The sequence below is a fragment of the Clavelina lepadiformis genome, chromosome 3 (assembly GCF_947623445.1).
Source record: "Clavelina lepadiformis chromosome 3, kaClaLepa1.1, whole genome shotgun sequence".
NCBI classification, from domain to species: domain Eukaryota; kingdom Metazoa; phylum Chordata; class Ascidiacea; order Aplousobranchia; family Clavelinidae; genus Clavelina; species Clavelina lepadiformis.
This window is the reverse complement of record NC_135242.1, coordinates 9846910-9872318: the sequence shown is the minus strand read 5'-3', so window position 1 is coordinate 9872318 and position 25409 is coordinate 9846910. Positions and strand designations below refer to the sequence as shown.

Sequence of the window (25409 nt, the reverse complement as noted above, 5' to 3'; positions counted from 1 at the left end):
TGGAAAATTATCTGGAAGCTAGCACAAAATGAAGCTAGGACAAAAAAGTTCAATCCGTCTATTGCAAACTGATCTTCCAAATTCAAAATTTGGGAGTTAACTTTCACTTTTCGTCTACTTTAATATGATTTTACAAAAAAAAACAAATATTCATTCGTATCAATACGAAGTCAAGTGGCAAGACCAAGTACTTAACATAGCTGCTCAAGTAATTTATTGTAATATAAAGATTAGAGAAAAATACTTTTGTGATCAATTTCCACTGTCAATTGAGACCATCGCGTTCCAACCTTATAAAACTTAAATTCCTAAACATAGCAATAATAAATCAAAAGGGTAATGAACAACTTCGGTAGACGGTCGATGGGTCATAGGCTACTGTACTGTAGCTTATACTTTGGTAAACTTTTTTAAAAAATGTTAATATGCAACAACAAATCAGCCAGAAAAATGGTTAAAGAAGTTCAAGTATTTTAAAACTCAATTACACTTAAGTATCAGAAAATTCGGAAACTCGAGTAAAGTAGCTCTGCATAAAATAAGCTAACTTTTAAGACAAACCAGGATTGGTTGACGTTAGTACGTTGGTTTAACGAATTGATTTTCAAGTTGACACATGGCAGCGAAAAATCGATGTGAATGTATAGTCTTTACTAGAAAATGGAATGCTACGAAAACAACTGAAGTAAGTTACTGAAATTTGTATGACAGCAAGCAGCAGTAACCGTTTGCGATTGTATAATAGCTTCCTTCATATCAATTTAAAACACAATGTAACTCAGCAAAAATGAAATGTTTGTATTGTAGTTATGAAATGGAACCTGCTGCAATAAACTTTGTGTATATAGGATGTATAGGGAAATGGTATTTAAAGAAGTTATTCATGAGAAATTCAATTAGAAAGCAATAACAGCAGCGATAGTAAAACAAACAAGGTAAAACATAAAAAAAAATTTGACAAATAGTGCAAAATGACAAACAATAAAAACAAAAAATTCAAGATGTGATACAACCCTGACAAGCTTTTCCTGAACCTTGTCCGTGCAAATATGTTAGCAGCACCAAAAAAATGGCTGAAGAAATGATTTACGCATTTTATATGAATAGAGAATTTATAATTAATATCAAGATGAGACACAAATTCTAGTTTCAATAAACATCAAACCACAAAGCTATTAAACACCTTTAACATCTGTACAAGCACTCACGTTTACACAAACAATACTGTAATCAGCAACAAGACTTTGATTTTCCATTGATTATATTTCAGTGCTACACTGCAGTTTGCAACATTTCGCTAATCTGGGTCAGACTACATGCATGTTCAGAAACTTGCTTCAAATATTGCTTTATTTCCATCTTCACTTTGTTCCTTTCTTCTATGAGGTCCTTTAAATCATTTTCAAGGGCAGAGATTTTTTCTTTTAACAAATAATTTTCCTCATTTGATTTCTAAATAAAATAAATTTGCTTCAAACAAAATAAGCAAACAAAGGACATGTAAACGCTTGATTAATAAACATTCTATGAGTGCTTGGATAAGCTAGAAAAATACAACAAAATAAGGAAAACTACTAGAACTTTAATATGCTACCTTTATTCTTGCTGCACATTCAGTGTGTTGCTTCTCAATAACATTTAAAACGCCAATACGTTGTTGCAGCGTAATACATTCTTTGCACTTTTCAGCATTTTCATTTCTCAACTGCTCAATGGTTTTTCGTAAATCAGTGTTTTTTTGTCGTGTATCAATTCCTTTGGAATTTTCACTTTCCAAATCAGCAATCTGTGCACAAAACAGTACTTGAAAGAGGCTTATATGACTACCATAAATTTGGTATGGTATCAATATATTTATCCTTGCACTAAGCAAAGCCTTTGCAAAAATAAAACCTGGTTATCACTTCTAACTAACAAAGTTTCAGATACCAAGCTGGTCTGTGTGCATTTTTTATTTCTTGGGGGTTCTTACCCAAATTTAGAAATTTTCATCACCGCAATTAACATAAGCCAGAGACAAAAATGCCTTGTCCAAGGACGTTAACACAATAGTGTACCACAGTTGAGAAGCCAACAAAACCAACTAGTAGTTGGCCAGCCAATTTTAATACCAATCGAAATATTAACATGGATGTTCTCGAGGTGATAAATCTTCCCAGCCATCTCCCAGGCAAACATCTGAAGTCAAAGAAACTTCACAACGATCATCACTTAATGTTGAAAAAGCTGTTACAAAAATTTACTGAATTCTGAAGCTGCAACAAGGCGATTGTAATCGCAACAATGACCTTGATGATTGGGGTTTGTGTTAGGTATGGTAGGCTAACTAACGCGTTTTGGACGTAATAGTTCTCCATAGGTATAGCTGAATACTAGCAGGTAATGTTTATTTTCAACATAAGAATACCGCAAATGACAGTACATGAATTGTTAATAGCATTCTTGTTTTTGTCACAATAACTGGACTAGACTAGAACAAAACGGTCAAGATTGAACTGTAATGCAGGCTAGCATTTACATTTAACGGTACAAATATACCAACCATATGATGGTTTAGGTTTATTTAAGTAAGCTATTATCATACCTATTACAAGCTAAAATGAGTTAATAAACTCCAAAAAGTGCCTAAGTTACAAGTCTTCGACGACTTCAGGTCAAAGTATTCACATAATTAACACGAAAATGGGCTGTTATGAAATTTTTGCTGAATATAATGTCCTTACGGTTTAAAAATTGAAAATATCACCTAAAGATTGAACGATTCGTTCAAATATAGTGAATAGCGTTATATTACACCAGGGGTGTACAACCGGGGGCCCGCTGGAATGTTCTGAGTAGCCCGCGCGGTATTTTTCGAAATGATTTATATTCGCCTACGTAATTTATGGTGAACTTACATTTCGAGAAATTGGCATTTATTGTTTGTTTACTACTTTCTGACAGCCATATGGAAAACTCGCTTCCCATTGCTACATCGTCCATCTCACAGAGTATTGCCAATTTACTTAGAGAAAAACAGTTCTAAGCTTCACATTGAAAAGTCGACGTGCAGTAAAAAATAAAAACTTTGTTGACTTTACTATATCTTGGTATGTTTATTGTTCTTATAATTGTAAAAGAGGATAATACGTATTTGTAGAATTTTGGTGCGTGGGTCTTAACTATAAATTAGCAGTAAACAGTCAAGTGGCCCGCGCAATCATTCGTAAATCGCATGTGTCCCTTTGGTCGAAAAGGTTGGACACCCCTGTATTACATGCTTTGGGCCGAAGTGCTAAAAAACGTCAAGCAACATTCGCATTTAGAGTCATAACTTCTTAGTTTGTTTGTCAGTGAAAATGATTTTTGATACGGATACTGGCCTTAATTGTTGTCGCAACTTGTTGAAAGCTTTTAACAAAAACTCAAAGCGTAAAGGAGTTATTAGATGCCGAAAAGCGGTTATTTTCAGAGGTTTTTGGCAATTTCCGGTTTAAGTAAATGTGATTGACATGAAAATAACAGGTTATATTACTACGGTCAGACTAATAAATTTATGCAATAAAATTGTTAAACATGGTCTCATAATTATTGTGGTAATTGTTATCGAAAAAAATCAACACCTCTCATAACTTACCCTATATCTCCTTATCATGTAACCGAACGTGATCGTCATTAAAGTGGTATGATGGGGAATCACGTAGCTTTAAAGCAAGGTGAAAAAATGGAGATATCAACCATCGAAAACCGCCAAGATTTGAAAGTATTCTGGGATTTCCCAAAAAAGTAGTCACGTGATCACGCTCATACACGAACTTGACTGAGATCTTGCCAAATTTCAAGAATGTCCGACGTGATTTATGCCAGTTACCACACCAAACACGCAAAAAGAGGAAACAAAGAAGAAGAATAATGCGTCAAACAACACAAATCCAAATATTCGATTTCCATACGTAATTGAATGCGAGGGTTGTACTCCAACTACTACACTGACAAGGTACTGTAAATCTACACAAATGTTTTATAGGCAATTGGCAACGTTCTATTCAAATAATAGACAAAACCTTTTCGCTGCAACCATGAAATTTCTTAAAAAATTAAATTAATAACCTTTATTTTTAGTTTTTCATTGTCTTCTGTGCAAGCCATTAATTCACCATGCAACTGGTTTGCATTTGAAAGTGATTCTTGTAAAGTATTTATTACTTGTTTGTTTGTCATCTTCAAAGAATGAATTTCCAACTCCAATTTTCTTGTTGTAGTCGAGCTATTAAAATAGTATTTGCAATGCAAGCATCAGCATATTACTTTTACAAATACTATATACCTATAACAACAAAATCATGACAAAAGTTCACCTATGTTATGCAGTAGTTAATGAACAGCTAAATTGTATACTCATCTAACCTTTGTGAAAGTGCAATTTTTAACTTGTCATTATCAAGCTTAAGACATTTTAGATCGGGCAGGCCATGAGCAGTCGATTGGCTCTCATCAGAATTTGAACTTAAAATGTCATCAGCATCATGGTTCAAGACAGCTCTCTATAAAGAATGTCTCATAATACACACACATATATGCACCATACACTGTAACCTAGTGGTTCAAAAACTGTGTGCCGTGAGAGCCAAAACCACCACCATCAAAATTGTTGCTGAATTAAATATGTAAATCCAAGAAAGTTCACTAGTATACTGTTTGTCATAATATTACGAGGGTATTGATTTATGGTCTATGAATCACCAAAAATGTCACCATGGAAAAGTGACATCATCGACTACTTGCACTATTTTATTTGGTGTCTTTTGGTTGTGTGCCACTTTGATGTCAAAATTAACATTGTGAAGTAATAATTACGCGTTCTAAATCTTGATGATTATTAGTTTAAAGTATACGGTTTCGACTTTATTGATTTTGAAGAAATGTGAACTGTAATTAAGACAATAAGACTCTAATTCCGAGGAGTCAACATTCCAATCAACAGCAAAAAATATATGAAAGCAATAGCGTTGAAAAGATAAGACAAAAATCACTCAGGTTTGTGTGAATGTCCTTGCATAATTTACATATTAATAAAGACGAATCTAAAATGTCTTCAGTTGTACTTTATGTGCAACTCTTGAAAGCAATGACTTCATTTGAAAAGTGACAATTATTGAAACATACTGTGTTGATATTTGCATTTAAGATTTTGCCGATAAATAATACAATGATTTCTATAAAAAGTTGATTAGTATAGATACTCATAATTGTATAAGGTATTCAGATTAGTTGTATTAGCGTTGTTGTTCCCAATCAAGACAAGTACAACAATGTGAAGTAAATCAATACTTTGACTTTGTAAACAAACAGCTCACCAGATCTAGGTGGCTTTAATGACACTTATCATTGCATTCATATTTTTCTGAACTTCAAAGTTAAATCGCCTTTATTTGGCAAATATCTTCCAATTGGGCCTTTTTTGTGGTTTGGTGACACTTAATCACGCGACACTTAATCACTCGACGCTTAATCACCGACACATAATCACTAGGACATTTAATCACGCGACACTTTATCACGCGACACATAATCACTAGGACATTTAATCACGCGACACATAATCACTAGGACATTTAATCACGCGACATTTAATCACGCGACATTTAATCACACATTTACAATGTTTATTTACATTTACAATTTACAGCAATGTTATGCATGGGAAATGTAAGCAACTGCACGAAGATAGACTAAAATCTCGCTTGACAGATAACGGTCAACTGTGTTTTGCATGCGCAGTTTCAGTGACTTGTACCGCATTGGAATAGAAGGTTGAGTACTAGCAATTCCTTGCAGAAACGTTGCATGTTGCATTTGAATGTCTTTTTCAATTCCCTGTATGAAAGTCCACAATGTCGGGTGGTGGCATTGAAAAAGCACTTGGAGACCAAAATGCCAACCTTCGACTGCATTTGTGGTTCTTGCAATGCAACCTGCCCCGGCTTTGTAATGATTTCAACTTTCGATTGGAAAGATGGCTGAGCCGTAATTTTCACCACGTCCCGGACGTCGTCTGCCTCTGATATATGTGTGTTCGAAATACGAAAGCAGCTCAGGCATCTTCTCGTGATCGGGCATGCTATCAGCTAAGATCAGAAATGACTCGACTACGTCAGAGGAAGGGACCATGGCTAAGGCTGGTAAACACCGAACAGCTGTTCTTAATTCGTCATTAGACTCGTAGTCACATGTCATGCCAATTTCATTAACTTTGCGCAGGACGCTTTGCGTTAGGTGAAAATAACAACTCCTAACATTTGCTGTAGGAAATGCTGTGCGGAAAGCACTTACTGCGCGGCAGTCTCAAAATCGAGCAAAACGCATTCCGGTGCAGCAGTGGGGATCATTGTTTTAATTGCATCAAGGATGCGATCGTACGTTGCTCGCGTTTTATTTTGAACGAGGCAGTAAACTGCTGCAGGAATAAGACCGGGAACAAGTTCAAAATGTACTGTGTACAGTTGAAAGAACAAAGACGGTACAACCTTGAACGTTCCATCAGCTAGCCACAATTTCGCTCTGGCCAAACCGTCTAGCACAGGGGTGGCCAAACTGCGGCTCTTTGAGCCTTTGATTGCGGCTCTTTAATGAATTAGCATTGTTGAATTAGACATGCATTTTCCTGGTCTAGACGAGTTGTTTGATCAGATTATGAAACAATGCGTTCTATCACATGTAGTAACAATGGACTCATTGTTAGTAATAATCAAATTACACTCCAAAAAGTACATTATTGTACAGAAGTGAGCTAACTTGTACACTGTAGTTAAGTAAACTGTCAGATTGAAGCTGTACGTCAGGGCTGACCTAGTTTTAAAACTTGGTTACGGTTATACTAATAATTGCAAAAAGAGTTGGTGAAGCCCAGGTGGAGACTCATAGTATCACCACGCAGCACTAATGTTTATCAATAGCTACACTTCGTTGTGAGTGAATAAATTCGTGTTTTTTATTGTGTTTGTGTTGTGGCTCTTTTAAAACTGGAATTTGTTATATGCGGCTCGAGCATGAAGCAGGTCTGGCCACCCCTGGTCTAGCAGATCCCTGCTACCAAGAAGAATCAGACGATTGTTTCCAGGTCCAGAGTCGTGCAAAATCATGCGCTGGAATGTTTCTGGTATTGTGAAATTAGTATCCATCGGAGACTGTAGAGCGGCCGTACATTGTGCAGTCTGCAGTTCGCGACGTTTTCTCTGCAAGGTCCGCTTCAAAGATTTCGTTTTTGGCAGCGCCATGAGTACACCTGGTTCCAAGTCTCTGCTTATGTGTTTTTGTATCTGCTTATGGCTAATGTGTTTGTATAAAAACTAAGGTTTGGTTAAAATCTCCCCTTCTTGTCTCTACACATAATATCAGTTTTACCTTCTGGACTGTTCATTACTGAATTGGAGTTATAGTTTTGTTTAAATGTGAAAAGATGATAAAAATGTTTCTAATGTGATACAACTTATTTCGGACAATATAACAATTAGACTTTATGAAGCTGATGTTGATTTAAAGAAACATTATAGAGAAAGCCGGCAAAACGGAGTCAAAGACAATTGTCGGGGAGTTCTAAAAGAAAGACTAATAGCCTTTGGCTTTAGGCCAACCTTAAAAGCAATCCACATCGTCATCCCCACAGAGAGATGCACATGAGCTTGAATTACTGAATTTTCCTCACGCTTTTCCGACATCCAAGTGATTATTTGTCGCGTGAATAAGTATCCAAGTCGCGTGATTAAATGTCCTAGTGATTATGTGTCGGTGATTAAATGTCCTAGTGATTATGTGTCGGTGATTAAGCGTCGCGTGATTAAGTGTCGGTACACCCTTTTTTGTCACTGTCCAATAGCAAAATGTTAAAATAAAGCTTGAACCTTTTAGTGTGGCACTAGTTCAAAGGTTTGAGAACCACCGATGAGAACACTACTACAAATCGAACAGAAAATATTGTAAAAATTTCCATACAAAATTTCATATCAAAGTTTACAATAAAATTGAGGAAGATTGCACAGTACATTATTATTCCAGCTTTTACACCAAGACCTATCTCTAAATATCTAGAGGACTCAAGATTGTTGTTGATTAATAGCGACACTCGTAAAATGTACATGTATTTTATACAACAAGCTATATTTCTTATTCTAGTAACAAAACATTATATTAATTTCAAACATCTATAGTCATCAAATTAGTTCAAATATTACCCTTATATATGGGTCTATGGGGTGTAGGGTTGTTCCTTGTCCATATTTAGATAATGTTTAAAAAGTTCAAGTAAAATAGACTAATCCTATTCTGTATCAATCAAAACTAAACTTGCAAAATATCTTTTTTAAAGTTTTGACTTTCTGACCCCACTGAAAAGAGTTGAATGAAGATATGTTCAAGTATTTTGACAAAGGAAAAAACTTTGTATGTTAATTCATCAATCCTTTCTATAGTGACACAACTTAACGAAATTGGTTAACTGTAGTGTCACCAAACATTCAATGTGGTGTGGCCAGTGATGATTGTATGACTTATGTTGTTTTAATTAGTTAAACCTTAGTATAAACAGTAAAATAGACACTAATGTCATTCTAAATCCTGTTCATTTGCACACCCTAAATTTTTGGTCACCACATGTGACAAGCGGCCAGGTTTTTGAACCGCTGACATACTATAAAAGAGATGAAAAAAATTTACACATGATGACTAAGTACATAAAAAAATGAAATGAAGAATGTCAGCAAAACAATTTTTTTCTGCTTACCAGCTTCAAGAAATATTTTGTTTAAAATTGAGTAGCGTTTTGCAAAGGGGCAGTACCACAATTGCAAACCAATTTCTGCAGCATGCAAGACATTTTGTAGTTCATATTATTACTTGTTGAAGGTTTGCAGTTAACATGCAATTTCTTAGTTTCATGGTGGAGACATGACAAACTCAAAAGTATGCAATCAAGTGAAAAGATTTGAATCTAATTGCGGTTATTTGTTTCATAGTTGATGAGTTGAGTGTTGTAAGCATATCATCATGACGAAAGTTAGCAGCAAAAAATGGCCTCTTCAGATAACACATTTCTTACAAGTTATATTATAGTGAATTTACCAAAGTATGTCATATAGCTAATTGTAAGGGTTGAATTTAGATTACAAAACAGTCTTTAGTTTACCTTTAAATAACTAGGATATAGCATTCAAATTTGATTAACAAGGAACCAAAAATAATTTTAAATATACATTTTTTTCTGGGGAAACGATGCTTACTTTAGTTCAATGATCTTGATGAACAGTTCCAAACTCAGGTAATACCAAAAAAAAATAAAAAAAAGTAATAAAAACGAAGAAAAGATTGGTAGCCGAGCGATGAGGAATCATTGCCGAGTTTAAGTTTTGGAAAGACTTTCCGCAGTCTGAGAAAAAAGTTTGTGATGCCATACCATACTAGTTTGTTGGGCAACTTTTATGCCCATACACGTTACTGTAGTTCTTATAGCTTAGTTAAAGGCTTCCTTGCTGATTTCATGGGTTGGTGCAATGCTATATATACATTGTACAAGTGAATGGATTGTTGTGTAGCCAATGCAGTTAAAAATATCATCAAACTTTTGTTAATATTGCATTTAGTAATATCAATGCATTAGTAACATCGGTTTCTACGATTTCATTAGCTATGTGTGCATAAAAAGGAAACATCGAGAGCTGGAAGTTGGCAGTAAAATTAAATTAAATAATTACATTTAAAAATATGCAAGAATCATCTTAAAGCAAATCGTTCCCAAGATGATACAAAGTTAATGGTCGAATCGCGTAAAACCAATGAAAAAATATTTCAACAAATTTCATTTCACCCATTAACCCTATTATTCATTTACTCACAATTTCCACTTCTATGTCGATACAAGAAAAGCCCACATTCTTGTGTCCATAACAACACCCAACTATTTTCAACTAAATATAAAGCAATGAAATAGGACATTGCCTTGATGTGATATCAACATACTCCATTACTTTGCTGTTGTTTTTTTTCTTCGTCACTTCAACATTTAGTCACGATCTTTTTAATGGCAGTCTTATTTATGGGAGCTATACTAAAAAATCTGGAGTTGTTTTATGAAAACTGTGCAACGTACCATATTACGGATGAGCTTGACTCGACCATGGCCCAACACGAGGGTAAGCGTGAAAACACCAAACTTGCACAACCAATCAGGGTTGCTTAAGAATAACCAAAAATCAGAGAGAGACTTTCATACACATCGTGATCGTCATCTGCACTAGATTGTTTTAGATATGCGCTAGTGCGTATAGTCTCACAGGTTGAAAAGCACTACTTTATTACAATTTTATGGAAATTCTACTGTGGAAAGCTTATGGAAGCTTTTATGGAAAGCTTGTAGTTTGCTTTTAGCAATAGATATGCTTTTGGTAATCGAAAGATATTTAAACAATACCTATCCTATAACATAAGTTTGTATTACCACCTGTGCAATACACAACCACTTTTAGCTTTGTCAGTGTAGGGGCATGGGCGATTCCTTGTAATAGCCAAGTAGGTGCTAGTGAAAAAAGCTTTCCCAATGTATCATACAACCATGCAAAAACATACATTTAAAATAAAAGATGATGTTAAAAATACAAATATTCAGGAAAATATATATACTTGTGAATGATGGGCACACCCGTTTTTTGAGGCTTCTGATGTTCGTGAAACTATACCTTGTTCCAACAACAATTTTGCTCTCTCCCTAAAATTACACACACAAAGTATACTAAGTACCATAGTACATATACCTGTTTTTTACTGTTAAAGAGTTGAAAAACAATGAAACACACTTTAACAAAAGTATGGTAAATCTTATCTTTAAAGCAAACGCAAGCGTTCAAAATAATATGAAACCTTACACTTTTCACTAGCATATATTTTCATTAAGTTATCTTTTATCAGGGCTGTCTTGCCTTCTACCGTAATTCGAAATAAATTTGTTTAATACAAGTTCTGCAGTTTTTTCTGAATATATGCATGTTTATTTTACTTTTATCATTACAGTACCAACTTGTGACAAAAATCATAAAAAATGGTACTATAGGCATAGGTACTGAAAAATTGACAAAGTTGCTAAATACTAAGAAGAGGATTTTTAAAATTTGGGGATTCCATTAATTTGTAATGTTTGTTACACATTTGTGTCTTACTAATTAACTATGGTTAAACCTTAGATATTGATGTCGTATTTAATAAATAATATGTTATGTCATATGCAATATTTAAGACAAAACAAATTCAATATACATGTGTTTCAAAGTAAGTTGGAAGTAATGACATTCATGAATGTATGGTGTTGCAATGATGTTTTGGCGATGATGGATTGCTCAGTTGGTCGACAATAGGCAATTAAATTTTTGTTAGCTTGTCATAATCTCTTTTCGATTATGGCAGCGAGTCTTATCTGAGCCACTGGTCGTGTCATACTTCGTACTTTTCTAAAACTTTTCATACGTCACTAAGATTAGCCTTAAATGTTCAATAAATAATAAACAGTAGGAATGTGGAAAACCGAGTACCAGCCCGAATCTTATGCACGAATGTCGACAATTTTTGTTACTCTCACGAATCCAAATCTTGCAGACAGATTCGAGTCAGATCTTATGTTTTGCAAAGTTAACAAATCAAAAGCAAAACGTTGAAGTTTCTTTGTATGATCAATCAAAAGGACATTTCCCAATGGTTGCGATAAATTTTCTTTAATTTGTATACAGAAAAAACAGATTTATTTTTTCATTTAACACCAAAATGACAAATTCACGCAGGATTTCGGTGTTGAAATCTGTGTCCATTTGTTCTTTATTATTATCATCGGTGTATTTCTTAGTCATTAGTGCACTGTATTTTTCAAGAACGACCTGTATTTCTGATGATAAATCGCACAGTAATGAAGGGGAATCCTAACTTAACATGTGAGGCATAAATCATCAAAGAATTGTACTTTAGAATATTACTCAACTCTTATATAGTGACGAAAATATCAACTTTTGTTTGTGTGTGAGTGATACGACACTAAAAGAGAAAATACAAGTTATTTTCAGCTTCATTGTGACGATAAAAAAGTCACAAAGTAATTCTTTAATAAGTAACATTATTTAATGGTTTCAACATTTCAAGAGCGAGCGAGCTCTTTTTATCACGCTAGCCCTTTTTAGCAATTCAAAGGCATATGCCCTATTATCACCATCATCATGTCAGGTGGTTACTAGTTAACTGCCTTAAGTTCATCTCAAAGCACTCTTCATTTATTCACAGCATAAAATTAGTCTCAAAGCAGTCAAAAAATGTGGATTTTTAATTGAACTTCATTTTTTATGAATTTTTTTTTATTTTATGCTTTCATAGTTTTGTTTGTGAAAAAAAAGAGCAACGAGCAGATAGTCCTAAAATAGGAGTGTGCTCCCACTCACGCTTTCAATTTGAAAAAAGAGCATCTTTCACGATCCCAAAGAAAAGAAGCGCATTCATACCCATCTTTGACAAGGGAAGTGACATGACGTACCTTATATTTTCAAATTGCTCAGAAAATCGGTTTAATGAAGATTCTGATGCAAATCCAAGTCCATACACTGTTCCAGCCTGGATATCAACCCATTGTCCAAACTTGGCAGATGTTTTTATGAAAGACATTTCCGGGAGAAGGGTACTATTTATTATTGCCTAAAAATATAGAAATATCACAACATTTTGCAAAAGTATGTAGCAAGAGAACTAAAAAGTACTAAGTGTTACTAATAGTTTTATCAAAAACACAATCAAAGAGTACCAGCACTCATATAAAGATTTGCACAATTGCTTAGTGAACTAAACTAATGCACAGCAGCTAATGTCTTGAAATTACGTGAAAAGTAGTTACCGTTTTACGCATCACATATAGACATGTTGTGTGAGTACAGTTTATGTGATTTCTATGCTACATCAAGAGCAAGAAAAATATACTGATTTAATACTGTACATAGAAACAATGTATTTTTTCTTTCCTGCTACTGATGCAAAATGTGTATTCAATGTTCACATGAAAGGTAAGGGTTTTAATGTCTTGCTGTCATCCACTGAAATGGCAACCAAATTTTGTATTGGGCATTCAACTTTTTCAGGTGCACTCATTTTTACAGAGGGCATTCACTGATACGCTACCACAATCTTTGTACCTCAATTAAAAAAAGTGTTGCATGACTTAAACTCCACAATGATTTTTCACTGCATGAGCACCAGCTACTGAGCTTGTCTTTGTGCAAGTAACCATGGATAAACATTTGTGTTCATTTTTGGGCTTTTTATGTTTCCAGAATTTGGCACTGTTCAACAGAAGCAAGCATTGAGCATACCTTGCTCAAGAGCATTACAATGGTAGCAAAACAAGGAATTAACCACATATCATCATGGGAAAGTCCTTCTCTTAGGGAGCATGACAAGAATCTTGTTGTGACTAGGAAGAGCCAGTTTACCACTCACAGAAGAGCTTACACATGTTATTGCGTTTGACGAGTTATCTTGTCTTCATGTTAAATGCTTAAACTCGATTCTTGTATAGTTTTTTTTTGGAAATTATTCCAACTAATGGAAGGTTTAACCCAGCTTCTACTTACCAGAAAGTTAAAAAATATGTGTCGGTTTTGTGGTTAAATTTTAGACGATTCTTTCTCCATCGAAGTGAAATAAATAGCAAATTGATATTATAACATTGTTGCACGCTTCATTAGTTTGATTCTTTGTTTCACAAGTAGCCTAGACCTAGCTGGAACTGCCAGCATGATTTCAGATATAGGTTTAGGAAATGTTGGTTATGCTAAGCTAGCATATATTGATATAATCAACTGTTAACTTTTTGTAAGTTTTTTAGAGTAATTCCAAAGCATAGTTACAGGAAAATTAAACGGAAAAATGTCTTCTAAAAGAATATATGTCAGTGCTTTGTCTAAAGTGCTGCTGCAGGTATTGACACCAGTTTGGATGGCAGAGATTGTGATGAAGCTGGTTTTGTTGGCTCTTAGTTCACTACAATGCTGATAGCAATGAGCTACCCTGCTTCATAGGAGCTTCATAAGTTGATGATTACCGTATTAGCGACCCAGTTGACACTGTTACTCTCATGGGGCCAAATCAGACGTCTAAGCCAGATACCAATACTATATAACTTCAAATTACATTATAGTGATTATGACGTCGTCAATGATCAAAACGTCATTACTATTTCTGATGTCACCTTTGTTTATTGATGTGTTTCCTTTATGTCATTGATGCTGCCAAAACAAAATGAAGTTTATGATTTAGCTTGAAGTATATCACAGAACACTGTGTGTATAGCCATTTGTCTCTCCATTTACCAAAAGGTAAATTACAAACATTTAATCGCATATGCTCGTTTGTTTATTCTAATTTTTGATTGTCCAAGTTTTGAAAAAATATATTTTTGGTAATGTTGTCGAGAATAATCCATTGTGTGGCTTGTATATACAATTTTTACTCTTTAAAATACTAAAACGACAAAAATATACTAAAATTTGGTGACTATTAGCATAGCATCATCGAGCTTGTCATCATTTTTAAAAAGAGTCATACAGAATGTGTTATTAATAGATTGTTTTGTTTTAGTTTTAACCGATAAAGGGTCAGATTTATCCAACTACCAACACTAATAAATCACTTCGCACTGTGTGAACGAAATGTATACAAACTGCCCAGCACTGAACTGGTTAATCACGGTTTGCATTTTTATGAGTCAAATGTTACAGTCAACCAGTCAAAAGACACTCTGAATTATTATACTTTTTGTATTTTATATATAAAAGCATTTGTGTATCTGGTATGAAGTCTTCATATAAAAATGTAAATTTCACCTCTTCTTATAACATAATTTGTTTTCTAGTGCTTAGTACAGCGGTTCTTAAACTTTTTTGAGCGCGACCCAAATCTGAGTTTCATGATCACCTCACGACCCAAACCTATGTCGCGACCCATTTTAATGTCCTATAGACCTATATTATATTATATTAACCTATGTCGCGACCCACCTATGTCACTATGTCGCGACCCATTTTCTGACCCTCCGCGACCCATGTTTGGGTCGCGACCCATACTTTAAGAACCCCTGGCTTAGTACATAGGACAATTATTACTCTTTTTGCACATATTATGAAAGTAAGTGTTTGCAAAAAAACATCCGCCAAGTTCTACTCACCTTTCTAGGGTTAGTTCGGATATCAATAATTTTTACTATCCGGATAACGGATATATCCGTATATTTGGAATTTATCTAACCGGTTAACCGGTTAGATAACTGCTAAGAGAAACAATCGATTTCACGAGGTTTACATGAAAAATGGATTGTAAAATCATTACACAGTTTTATTGTAGATCTACGCACACGCGCAATACGAGCGAATACGACAAAAATCACGCAAATTTAATGTTCACTGCTTCTGCAACGCCCTCCTTATAAAGCACAATGCATCATTCATTATGCTTTCTTTGTGACGTGATAGTAAATTTCACTCGTGCATTTTACGAGTACCGTAGTTGAAAGTATAAGACAGGGGTGGGCAAACTGCGGCTCTCCGGCATGTTTTTTGTGGCTCTTCTAGTCGAATCGTAAAATTTCAAAAAAAATGTATAGGCTAACAAGAGTCCAAGACTACTGTTTATGAACGTTTCACCCTTTTTCTTTTCCTTATTTAGGTCAGCATTCATGACAAGTTGTTAATTATTCAAATTTAATGATATTTTTCGATTGGGGAATGCAGATATGGAAAAATTAAACGATATAACTATTTATGACGTCATAAGTTCTTATGACTTGGCCCGTCAGTAAAAATTTAACAACCAAAGCGGCTCTCGGGTTCAAAAAGGTTGCCCACCCCTGGTATAAGACAATAGAAGTGTGAACAAAGGTTTAATTGCGCTCAGCGGGAGTCAGCCTCTACGTAACAAAGAATGTTCAAACTTACTAAAAAGTGTAAAACGCATTAGCAACGATACTCTTTTAACCGGTTAACCGGCAGAATTATATCCGGATATCAGATAGGAAAAAAACCTGCGGTTAACCGCTATCCGGATAATCCAACCCTACACCTTTCCCTGCATACAAATTTAAGGTTAAAAAAAGACAAAAGCATTTGTCCCGTCAGTCACAAAAATAGCACATATAGTTTGATAAAAAATGCATTACTGATATTATTGTTTTTCTTTCCACATAGCTATCTTCTACATTAAGCAGGACATTCTCACAACTAAAAGCTTTTGGCATATATATCTTAACTTTAAATTTGTAGGTGAATTAAAACTGTCCCGTCAGTCACGTGACCGACAGGACAATTTTTGTTCTGAACAAACATGATTAAATTTACCAAATTTACTTTTCTGTGCTTGGACAAAACCATTTGTTAATTTGCACCAAATCCTAAAACTGAACAAAATGTGGCACCCAAATGATATTGAAATTGAAAGAATCCCCAATACCAGGGATGCACACTTTTTTGAATCAATTAAGCCATACGAAATTAGGTATGCTGTGCATTCGCTTGTGAATAATGAACAAATGGACTGTTTTTCATTTATTGGGTCAAATGAAGTGTTAGTTCAGCCAAAAGGAGGAAATGATAAAGATTTTGCTATTGGATCTTGGGTTAAAGTAAAATACTTAGCAGAAGACTTTTATGGGCTTGTAATAAATAAAATAGCTGGTGAATATAAAATACAATGCCTAAAAAAATCAGATATATAGTTCATCTTTTAGTTATAAACTAGAACCGGATCATGACACTGTTTGGTACACCAAAGATAACATTCTTAGTCAGATGAAAGATGTAACAATTCTTATAAATAGCCGAGGAATGTATAAAATAGTTTAGAACATATAAAAATCAGGTGCTAAAATATATTGTTATTTTAGTTTTAAAGTTTTCTAGCTTTGAGTTGTTTACGGTTGTTGTTTGGGTTTTATTTATGTTTACTAGTTCAGATGCATTTCTTCAAAAGTTGCAGGGCATATATAATTTATTTGTAAGTTAATTTGCAAGTTAAAATGATTTTATGGACGACAATGTTATTTTTATACAGTGCTATAGAAGTTTATTGTCATGTTTTACAGCTTGCTATTTTGTTAGTTGTTTGAATTGTCAATTAGTATTTTCAATATTTTACTGCATGTCATGCAAAAAATTTGTTATTCAGATTAAAAAACTAATTAAATTTTATTTAGTTTCAGTTGTTAAATTGAATAGATGATTTTATTTAATACTTGATCCAAAAACTGTGAGTGTCCTTTTATTACTTCAGATGTTGTCCCGTCGGTCACATACAAAATGTCCCGTCTGTCACGTACACAATACACTATAATCTTGTACTTAGTAATTGCAGCCAAAGTTCGAAATTAGTTTAAAGCACAGTTCGGGTCAACAATGAAATCTACAAGGAAACACCTTGATTTATCAAATAATGAGATAGAAATTTGTCATCAGTTACACTGTCCCAAAAACGCATGTTAATTTCTGTCCCGTCAGTCACGCTAACAAAATGGGATTTTCAAAACTTTCACTATATTATTTTACAAAAATTTATGATGCCATTTCATAACATGCAACTACCATTAACTGAAAACACATTTCCTTTTTTCCAACCTTATATAAAACTAATAATAATGCATTTATAATAAGTATGACGTTTTCTGACGAAACAAAGTGGTCCGGATTAACGAGGTCTGACTGTATTTGAAATGTTTGATGTTCTAATTGTACGAGAGTACATTTGGTTGATTGAACCCTATAATCCACCTTCTGGAGTGCTCATGATAGGGACATATGTACAAACAAGTTTAACAAACCCTGTCACCTACAGGGCAAAGGCTGAACATCTTTTCCATCCATAGCACTAAGATGCATCACAAGGTTTATAGCTTAAACAAGCTCTTAAAAGCCCTGTGTTCTGCAACTTCACCATGCAGTAAATGTTTCACAGAGCATTCAAAAAAACTATAACAAGCTTTTTATTATGCATAAGAGCATTTTAATCTGAAAACACCAAGAAAGCTCCTACTTATAAAATTGATAAGATAAAAATTTGCAGAACTGACCTTTGATTCTTCCACACTAATTATTCTGAAAGAATTTCTGGATGAGTCAAAGAAAAAATTAACCAAAACAGCTGATTTGCTGGCAGGAATCCATGACCTCTTTGAAACCTGGTCGATTATGAACACATGAGCTTTGCTGGTGAATATTGGGATCTCTCTACAAAAGAAACATATATATAGAAGGATTTCATGTGTTAACCAGAGCCTAACCTAGAAAACTAATTTTTAAACATAATCGGTATGTCGTGATATCATTTTAATGTTCATCCTCAAGTCTTTAAACAACTTAAACGAATATAAATGGCTTTAATCATTGTAGGAAATGGTATTGATTGCATGTGCATAAATATGCAGTGAGTTTGACAACCTTATTCCAGAGCTTGTTTTTACTCTGTTGAAATTCATCACTTCCATGAAAAAGGTCTGATGGTACAATCACAATGATGCTTGCCGATTTTGGTCTGATGTTGAGGTTAGGCTTGTAAACGTTGCATTTACTTGCTCATTGCTATAGTTAAAAGAAGAGCGATTGCGAATGTCAAAAGAGGAATGTCTTGCTGTGTCAGAGATCTTTTAATTGTGGAAATCGACCTGGCGTGTGTCGAGTAATGGTAAAAGGTTAAACAAATTTTGTCCAACTTACGATAGTTGTGGGTGCTCTTTTTTCCTATACGTTCAAACCGAACATATCTAGCAAACATTCTAACACCATGATGGCAATATGACAAAACTCAACTGCGATGTCAGTGTCCAGTATAAATTGCTAAATGCATGTAATGTAAATCTCATGTCAAATGAGTTTAGCTGTTGCTTTGAAAGTACAGTATGGACAAACGTCGTGATTAGGCACAATCTTTGGAAACTTTCCAATCACACGTTTTTTGTGCATCAACTTGCAGTAAGTCATGCTTATTTATTCAACTTATTCTCTATCGAATGATCTCATTCGTGAGCTCAACAATCTTATCTAATTGTGTTGCTTAACATAATAAAATGGATGAGTACAGAAATTTACTAAGACAATGTTTTTGACAACAAAAACAAGTGAGCCACAACATGTTCCGAGAAAAAAATTAAATCGTCAGTAATAAATAGCAAAGAAAACAAATAAACAACAACACACAAGCAATAGCAATAATTCACATTAAAGCTTTCATTGCCAACTCTCGTCTTTTTATAGACTTTACGTCACTCAACACACGTTTTAACTTTGTAACGTGCCACATGCCCCCTTTCAGCGATAATACCACTAATAATGTTGTAGATAGGAAAGAAATTAATATCTTTTGCCATATGGGGACAGATTCTAAAACTTTTGCTTGTCCAATGTGTACCATTATATTTCCGAGCTTAGTGAGTCCACTTTAGATTTTTTCACTGGACATGGGTGGAAGTAAATTGCTTTATAAAACATATTTAACATATAAAACAAAGGCTTACGTCTTAAAAGACAGCAAAGAAAATATGAAAAAAATTTCGTCACACGAAGAACCGGAATAAAAGCGCGAAGAGTCGTCTCAAGACCACTCACGTGACCTGCATTTTTTATATTCAAACCGGACAATGCATAACCAATTCAAGCACATATCATTGCTTCTAACTCTGCCGAAAATTGATTGAGAAATGTTTTACATGTGACTGAAGATTAAGTCTATCCATTAGTAAATGACATAAAAACTTGTTCGAACTTACCAGCATGGACTGTGCCACAACTAAGTTCAGACAGCCAATGCGAAGCATGTTATTGGCCTAAAATCATTAGCCTGACAAAATATGTTCAGTTAAGGTAACATTGCATGCAGTGAGCTTATCTTTAGATAACAGATATGTCAACAAAAGGACATGAAAGCGATAGTTTTTTTGTTTCTTTTTAATAATGACCGGTGCACATTTTTTAGGGACAAGTATGTGTGCACTCAATTTGGGACCTTTCACCATAATATAGCCACGAGACATTACAGTATGCTAATAGCTACCGGTACGTCATTTTTGGCACAGTAATGTAGAAAAAGTGCCACCAGTAAACATGCACTTATTCATTTAAAAAGCAAGCAATACCACTTTATTTTCCCTTCTTATTTCTGCAAGCAGACTGTAATAGATTGACGCGATTCAACATCCGCTCACATGGAGCGTGCACACACGACGGCTAGTACAATCGAATGACCTTGTAAAGTAATCCGAATGACACCGGTACGACACAAACTTACAGGGAATAGTAATTGAATTAAATAACAGTAATTAACGGAAATTAAAGTTAAGCATACTGTTTCCCCATTAAATGGTGTGTAAGTTAGGAAAGAAAGAAATCACATAAAATAACATGATTTAACCAACAGTTTCATTGGTCAACAATTTCATGAATATAATTAACAATTTCATTCGAACATTATCACACAGACTTGAAACTGTTTTGATCACTTGTTTCATGCATGAGACACCCTGCATTGCAAGCAGAGTAATCACAACAGTTTGAAGTCTGTGTGATAATGTAGAATGTAGGTAGTGTAATGTAACCAGGTTCGGTGACATAATATAATCCAAACACTTGAATGTAAAATCTTTTTTTAGTTTGGGTGCCCTACCTAAGATAAGCAGGTTAGTCAAGGGGCAATGTGACCAAAAACTCGAGATAAAAGTTAAACTGATCACTAACCAAAGTTTGCACGAGACTACAAAAATAAGGACTTCGTTGCTTATACTTTTATGGGTTTGTCCAATGCTATGCAAAAAGGCAAAAGAAGTGCTATTTGTATGTTTTATTGAAATCTAACTTTGTAAGATACTCATCAAATAAATTTATGATGGTGAAAAATATGTCACATGATTAATTTGCAACCCAGTTTTTTATGCCTTTTTGGCATAAGAAAAATGAAGTCAGTATTACTGCATCACACAAGTCAGCCTGATGCATCAGAAACAACAAAAAACAGTTTGTGGCATTTTGCAAAATTGAAGCCAGTCCTACAGGTTCTTATAAATCAGTCATTCTTAACATACGGGTCATGAGTATCAGGTATATCATCCAAGAAATCTTTATGGGTTACAAAAACTCAATCATAAAAGTAGTGTTGAGGTGATACCACTGGCGCTGCCCCCCAGTGATTTTAGTCTGGCACTAATATTAAAGATTGATAATTATAGCCTGTATACACCTACCAACAATCATCACCTCAAAGCAGGTTTTTAAACAATCGGTTTGCGGTAACGCAGTAAATCCTTAAAAACAAAGCTGCATTTTTGAAATATTTTTTTTTGTTTATATCATAATCCAGTTTAATTGTTAACTAATTAATTAATTGAGGCATTTCTTATTTAAATTGGCTCTAAATATTTTTAATCACTGTGCAAAACACTGCAACCTCCAACACAAAATCAAAAAAGCAGATAAAAACATACTTTTGTACAGTGTATGCTTAGTTTTGTTGAACTTTTTACTATTACTCGACATAGCTTGGGTCGATTGTGACAATTAAAACCTTGACATAACACGACAAACCTCTTTCTAACTGTGAATAGGTTTTCTTTTAAGTGCAGCAGGAAGCTAGAATATCGAATATTTACCGGCCTTATGTATGTGATTCCCAGAAATTGAAAGCCTATACATTCAAAAATAACATTTGTCCCTTCTTACCCCATAGCCTCTTGTCTGATTTTCCAGTAAATAAGAGTGGTCTTCAATAGAAACAACTTTGTCCTTTTAAACTTTGCCAGAAAAGCATATCAAATAATAGGAAACCAAACTAAACACAATTCCAGCGGGTCTATAAACAAATCAAACAGATTATGAAGAACTGTAGTACTGTACTCACATCTTGCATAACTACATTTACACAAGTTAACCCACTACAGTTTGTAAGCTTATATGTCAAAATTAGATCAAAATGAAAAAGTTGACAGAAAAGTGCATAAATTTTGCACAAAATAAGGGACCGTTACTATGCAAAAGTCATAAATTTAAGAATGTCACTTAGGAGCAACGTGTTGGGAAACACAGGTTACTCAAAAAATATTATAGCCAAGCAAGTAGCACTGATTTTATTTACAAAAGTTTGGTGTTACGTTTAACTCATTATCACTGCGATATGAAACATCATTGTTTCGACAAAAATAGTAGGTTCGATTGTAGTATGTTGAAAATAAAAAAAATATGCAGATGAACTTACTTTCTTCATTTAGAGTGGGACGCCAGTGCTGCTAGGCATAGTAGCCAGCCATGTTTATTTATATGTGCACTCAGAAGCATTTCTATTTATGTAAATACACATATTTGTCTGCCAAATATACTTTCACATCCTTTTCCATTGTGATATTATTATGTCTGTTACTGTATGTGTGCAAAGTAGGCCCAAAGCATACAGTGCAATTAGAATTGAAACAATTAAGCATACTAATACTATAAATTAAAAAAAGAATTCCATGTTATGTTCTTTATTCTTATAAATTGTTTATATTCTTACTTTCTTTACAGGCATACATTTGATAGTTTGAGCATGTTATTATATGGATTGCAAATTAAATAAACTACTTGCTCGCAATATTTCTTGTTTCACTTTCTACATCAGCACTAATTTTCACTAGTTTCTATAGGTATGATAACTGGTATTTTTCTCTTTGGTTTCAACTACAGGTACTTATACACATTTTTTCTCCTTTTATCTGTTAATCAATCTTATTTTACCTGGTTTGCAATATGACTGATTATATTTTTGCAAACCAACTCTCAAACATGTCTTTGTTAGATGCATGCATTTACTCACTCTAAATCTTTATGTAATGCTAACTGTTTGTACTGTTTAACCAGTGCAAGGTGCAAAGCGTTCTACGTTATCCTGTTGAGCTACTCTGTAGGCCTGTAGCTTCGTAGATAGCATGAAAAATGAAAAAACCTTCAAACAATTAAGAAACAAATATAACACAATATAAAAACAAGCCAAACAAAATTATTATAAAAATGTATTAGATAAGAATAGATTCAATATCAAATAGACTTGGAAGATAATTAATTAACTTTTTGGAAAACAACATACTAAAGAACAGTCACAGATTTTAATTAACGGCAACCTTGTTTCAGACAGTTTGCTCAAGCCAGTAACTACTTTTCCTCAATTGCAGATGAACTAGTCAAAAATCTCCCCTCACTCAGCAATACTTTTAAAAGTTTCTTAGCTTAGTTTCTCCCCTCAAAACATTCTATTTATATCGATTCAATATGCCCTTGGGAAATAAAAAAATTATTATAAAAATGAAACATAAAACCAGTTCAGGAATGGATGAGATTCCTTCCACGCTGCTAAAAGAAACTCTTGATAATGTTCTTATTATGTTAGCTGATGTGTTTAATTTGTCTTTATCATCCAGTAAATTTGTTGAAGTGTTCAAAACTGCAACGGTACTTCCCCTAATTAAGAAAGAGAAACCTGAAGAAGTAACAAATTAATTATTATCAACCAATCAGTTTGCTATCTTGTTTTTCGAAAATCCTTGAAAAATTAATGCATGTTAGGGTTATAAATGTTCTCGAGAGACAGAATTTCTTTTATGATAATCAATTTGGCTTGGAACCGCAAAAATCACTTGAATGCTTTAGCAACAATAGCGTAAGAAAATCATTATGGATTTTGAAAATAAACATGCTATATTGGGTTAAATTGTTTAAATAATGTGTTTGTAATTTGAGTTTGGTGGTTGTGCTGACGCTAATAACTTTTTTACATTCTTATATTGGTCCTTAATACACGTTTTTGCTCTCGAGGCCTTGCCACATTTGAACAACCAATTTGTAAAAATTTTAGTCAATAACTACTAATATGTTTGCAACCGCCTGCGTCAGCACAATTTTTTCGTCCCCCACATTGAAGACGAAAAATAAAATAAATGAATGAAAAACTTCCCTCAGTCCGAGGATAAACATTGTCATACCATAGTTTGTATTTACCAATAATGCACAAACAATAACATTCAGCACACAACAACTTTTAATCCTAAGGGACCAGAGTAAAGTATAAGTATGACAGCTTGGTGCTTTACCAACCCTATATTCCTTAATGAATGCATTTCACTGCATAGTGCATATTGTTGTTCACCGCCAAATAGCAAATTTCAATCTATCAAATAGGTCTAGTTGTTACAATAAAGTTGTGCATTAAAATTTTTATTGATTAAGCAATAGTTACCGTAAAAAATTAATTAATAGAGAGAAAGTTTATTTTATCATTCAAAACAAACTAAAAAGTATCATAACATATAATTAATTGATTGGTGTGAAGCAGCGAAAAGACCTCACGGTCATCTGCCCCAAAGTCTATTGCAAAAAAAACAATTAAAGCAGAAACTTATTAAAGCAACTCTGCAAAACAGAGACACACTACAGAAACAACAGCAATATGATGCAAAAGAAATCAACAACTATACATCTGTTCCCTAGCATGTCGTCCACTTCTCAACTGATATGAGAAATATTTATGAGACTTAAATTTTTTTTTATTGTGTGGTAGTTTATTCCAAAAATTAGATCCTCGAAATGTTAACTTTTACTGTTTTGGTTCGGGGCAAGAAGAAGTTGTCCTGTGATGATCTAGTATTGTATTTGTGTACTGTTTGGGTTTCGCTGAAATAGTCATTAAATATTTGGGGAAGAACAATTGTGTAATAATTATGCTTGAATTTGCCTGTCTTTAATTTATTAATTTTATTGTGAATTATATCTAATGGTTTTAAAACACTATTTGTTGCAGATCCCCAAGCCAATATACCATATTGTAAAGCACTGTAAACTAGACTATAGTATAACATCATCAAAACCTTTTTATTGGTAAATGGTCGAATTTTGTACAAGACACCACAGATTTTTTACAATTCTTTGCAAAGCTCTTCAACATGATTATTCCATTTCAATTGTGCATCTAGTATTATGCCTAGATATTTAATTTTGGTAGCCCTTTCAATTTTCTTGCTATTTATAGCCTGGTTTACTTTGTGCCATTTGCAGATTTTAGGTGTTGTTATCATGAAAAAAGTTTTAGTATAATTTAAAGAAAGTTTGTTAATTTTTAGCCAATTATTTACCTTATCAAGTTCAATTGTCATTTGTTTTTCAATTTCTGCAATATTTGAATACGAATTGTATAAAACTGTATCACCAGCAAATAGCTTTGTTAACTTCCAAATTCCAATTCCTTCCAAATAGGGAAGTTCTGTTGGGTAGATCATTCATATACAGCAGAAAAAGCAGTGGCCTTAATACTGACCCTTGTGGCACACCTAGGCGATTGAGATGTGCCTTTGCTCTGAAAAATAATCACCA

General features: G+C 33.9%; 1 protein-coding gene across 4 annotated transcripts; it reads right to left on the bottom strand.

Annotated features, from left to right (window-relative positions):
* Positions 1-449: 449 nt before the first annotated feature.
* Positions 450-25409, bottom strand: LOC143448430 (homer protein homolog 2-like). 4 transcript variants are annotated; one of them, XM_076948179.1, is made up of 10 exons: positions 25172-25409; positions 21738-21867; positions 18471-18611; positions 18104-18260; positions 12536-12693; positions 10651-10735; positions 4387-4523; positions 4090-4246; positions 1595-1786; positions 450-1452 (listed from the first exon to the last, which is right to left on the bottom strand). In XM_076948179.1, exons 3-10 carry the CDS (start codon positions 18515-18517, stop codon positions 1273-1275), a joined length of 1113 nt encoding a protein of 370 aa, XP_076804294.1. In that variant the 5' UTR covers positions 18518-18611; positions 21738-21867; positions 25172-25409; the 3' UTR covers positions 450-1272. The 4 variants fall into 4 exon arrangements, with proteins under 4 accessions (XP_076804294.1, XP_076804295.1, XP_076804296.1 ...); XM_076948180.1 differs by having other exon boundaries at positions 25246-25395; XM_076948181.1 differs by lacking the exon at positions 18471-18611 and having other exon boundaries at positions 25172-25408.

Excerpts from the sequence above, each read along its gene's own strand:
- LOC143448430 (XM_076948179.1), bottom strand. The coding sequence starts at position 18,517 with ATGGAAGTGATGAATTTCAACAGAGTAAAAACAAGCTCTGGAATAAG. Across the intron at positions 18,261-18,470 it reads AAAACAAGCTCTGGAATAAG|AGAGATCCCAATATTCACCA; the intron begins GTTGTCAAACTC and ends TTTCTTTTGTAG. Across the intron at positions 4,247-4,386 it reads AAAATTGCACTTTCACAAAG|CTCGACTACAACAAGAAAAT; the intron begins GTTAGATGAGTA and ends CTATTTTAATAG.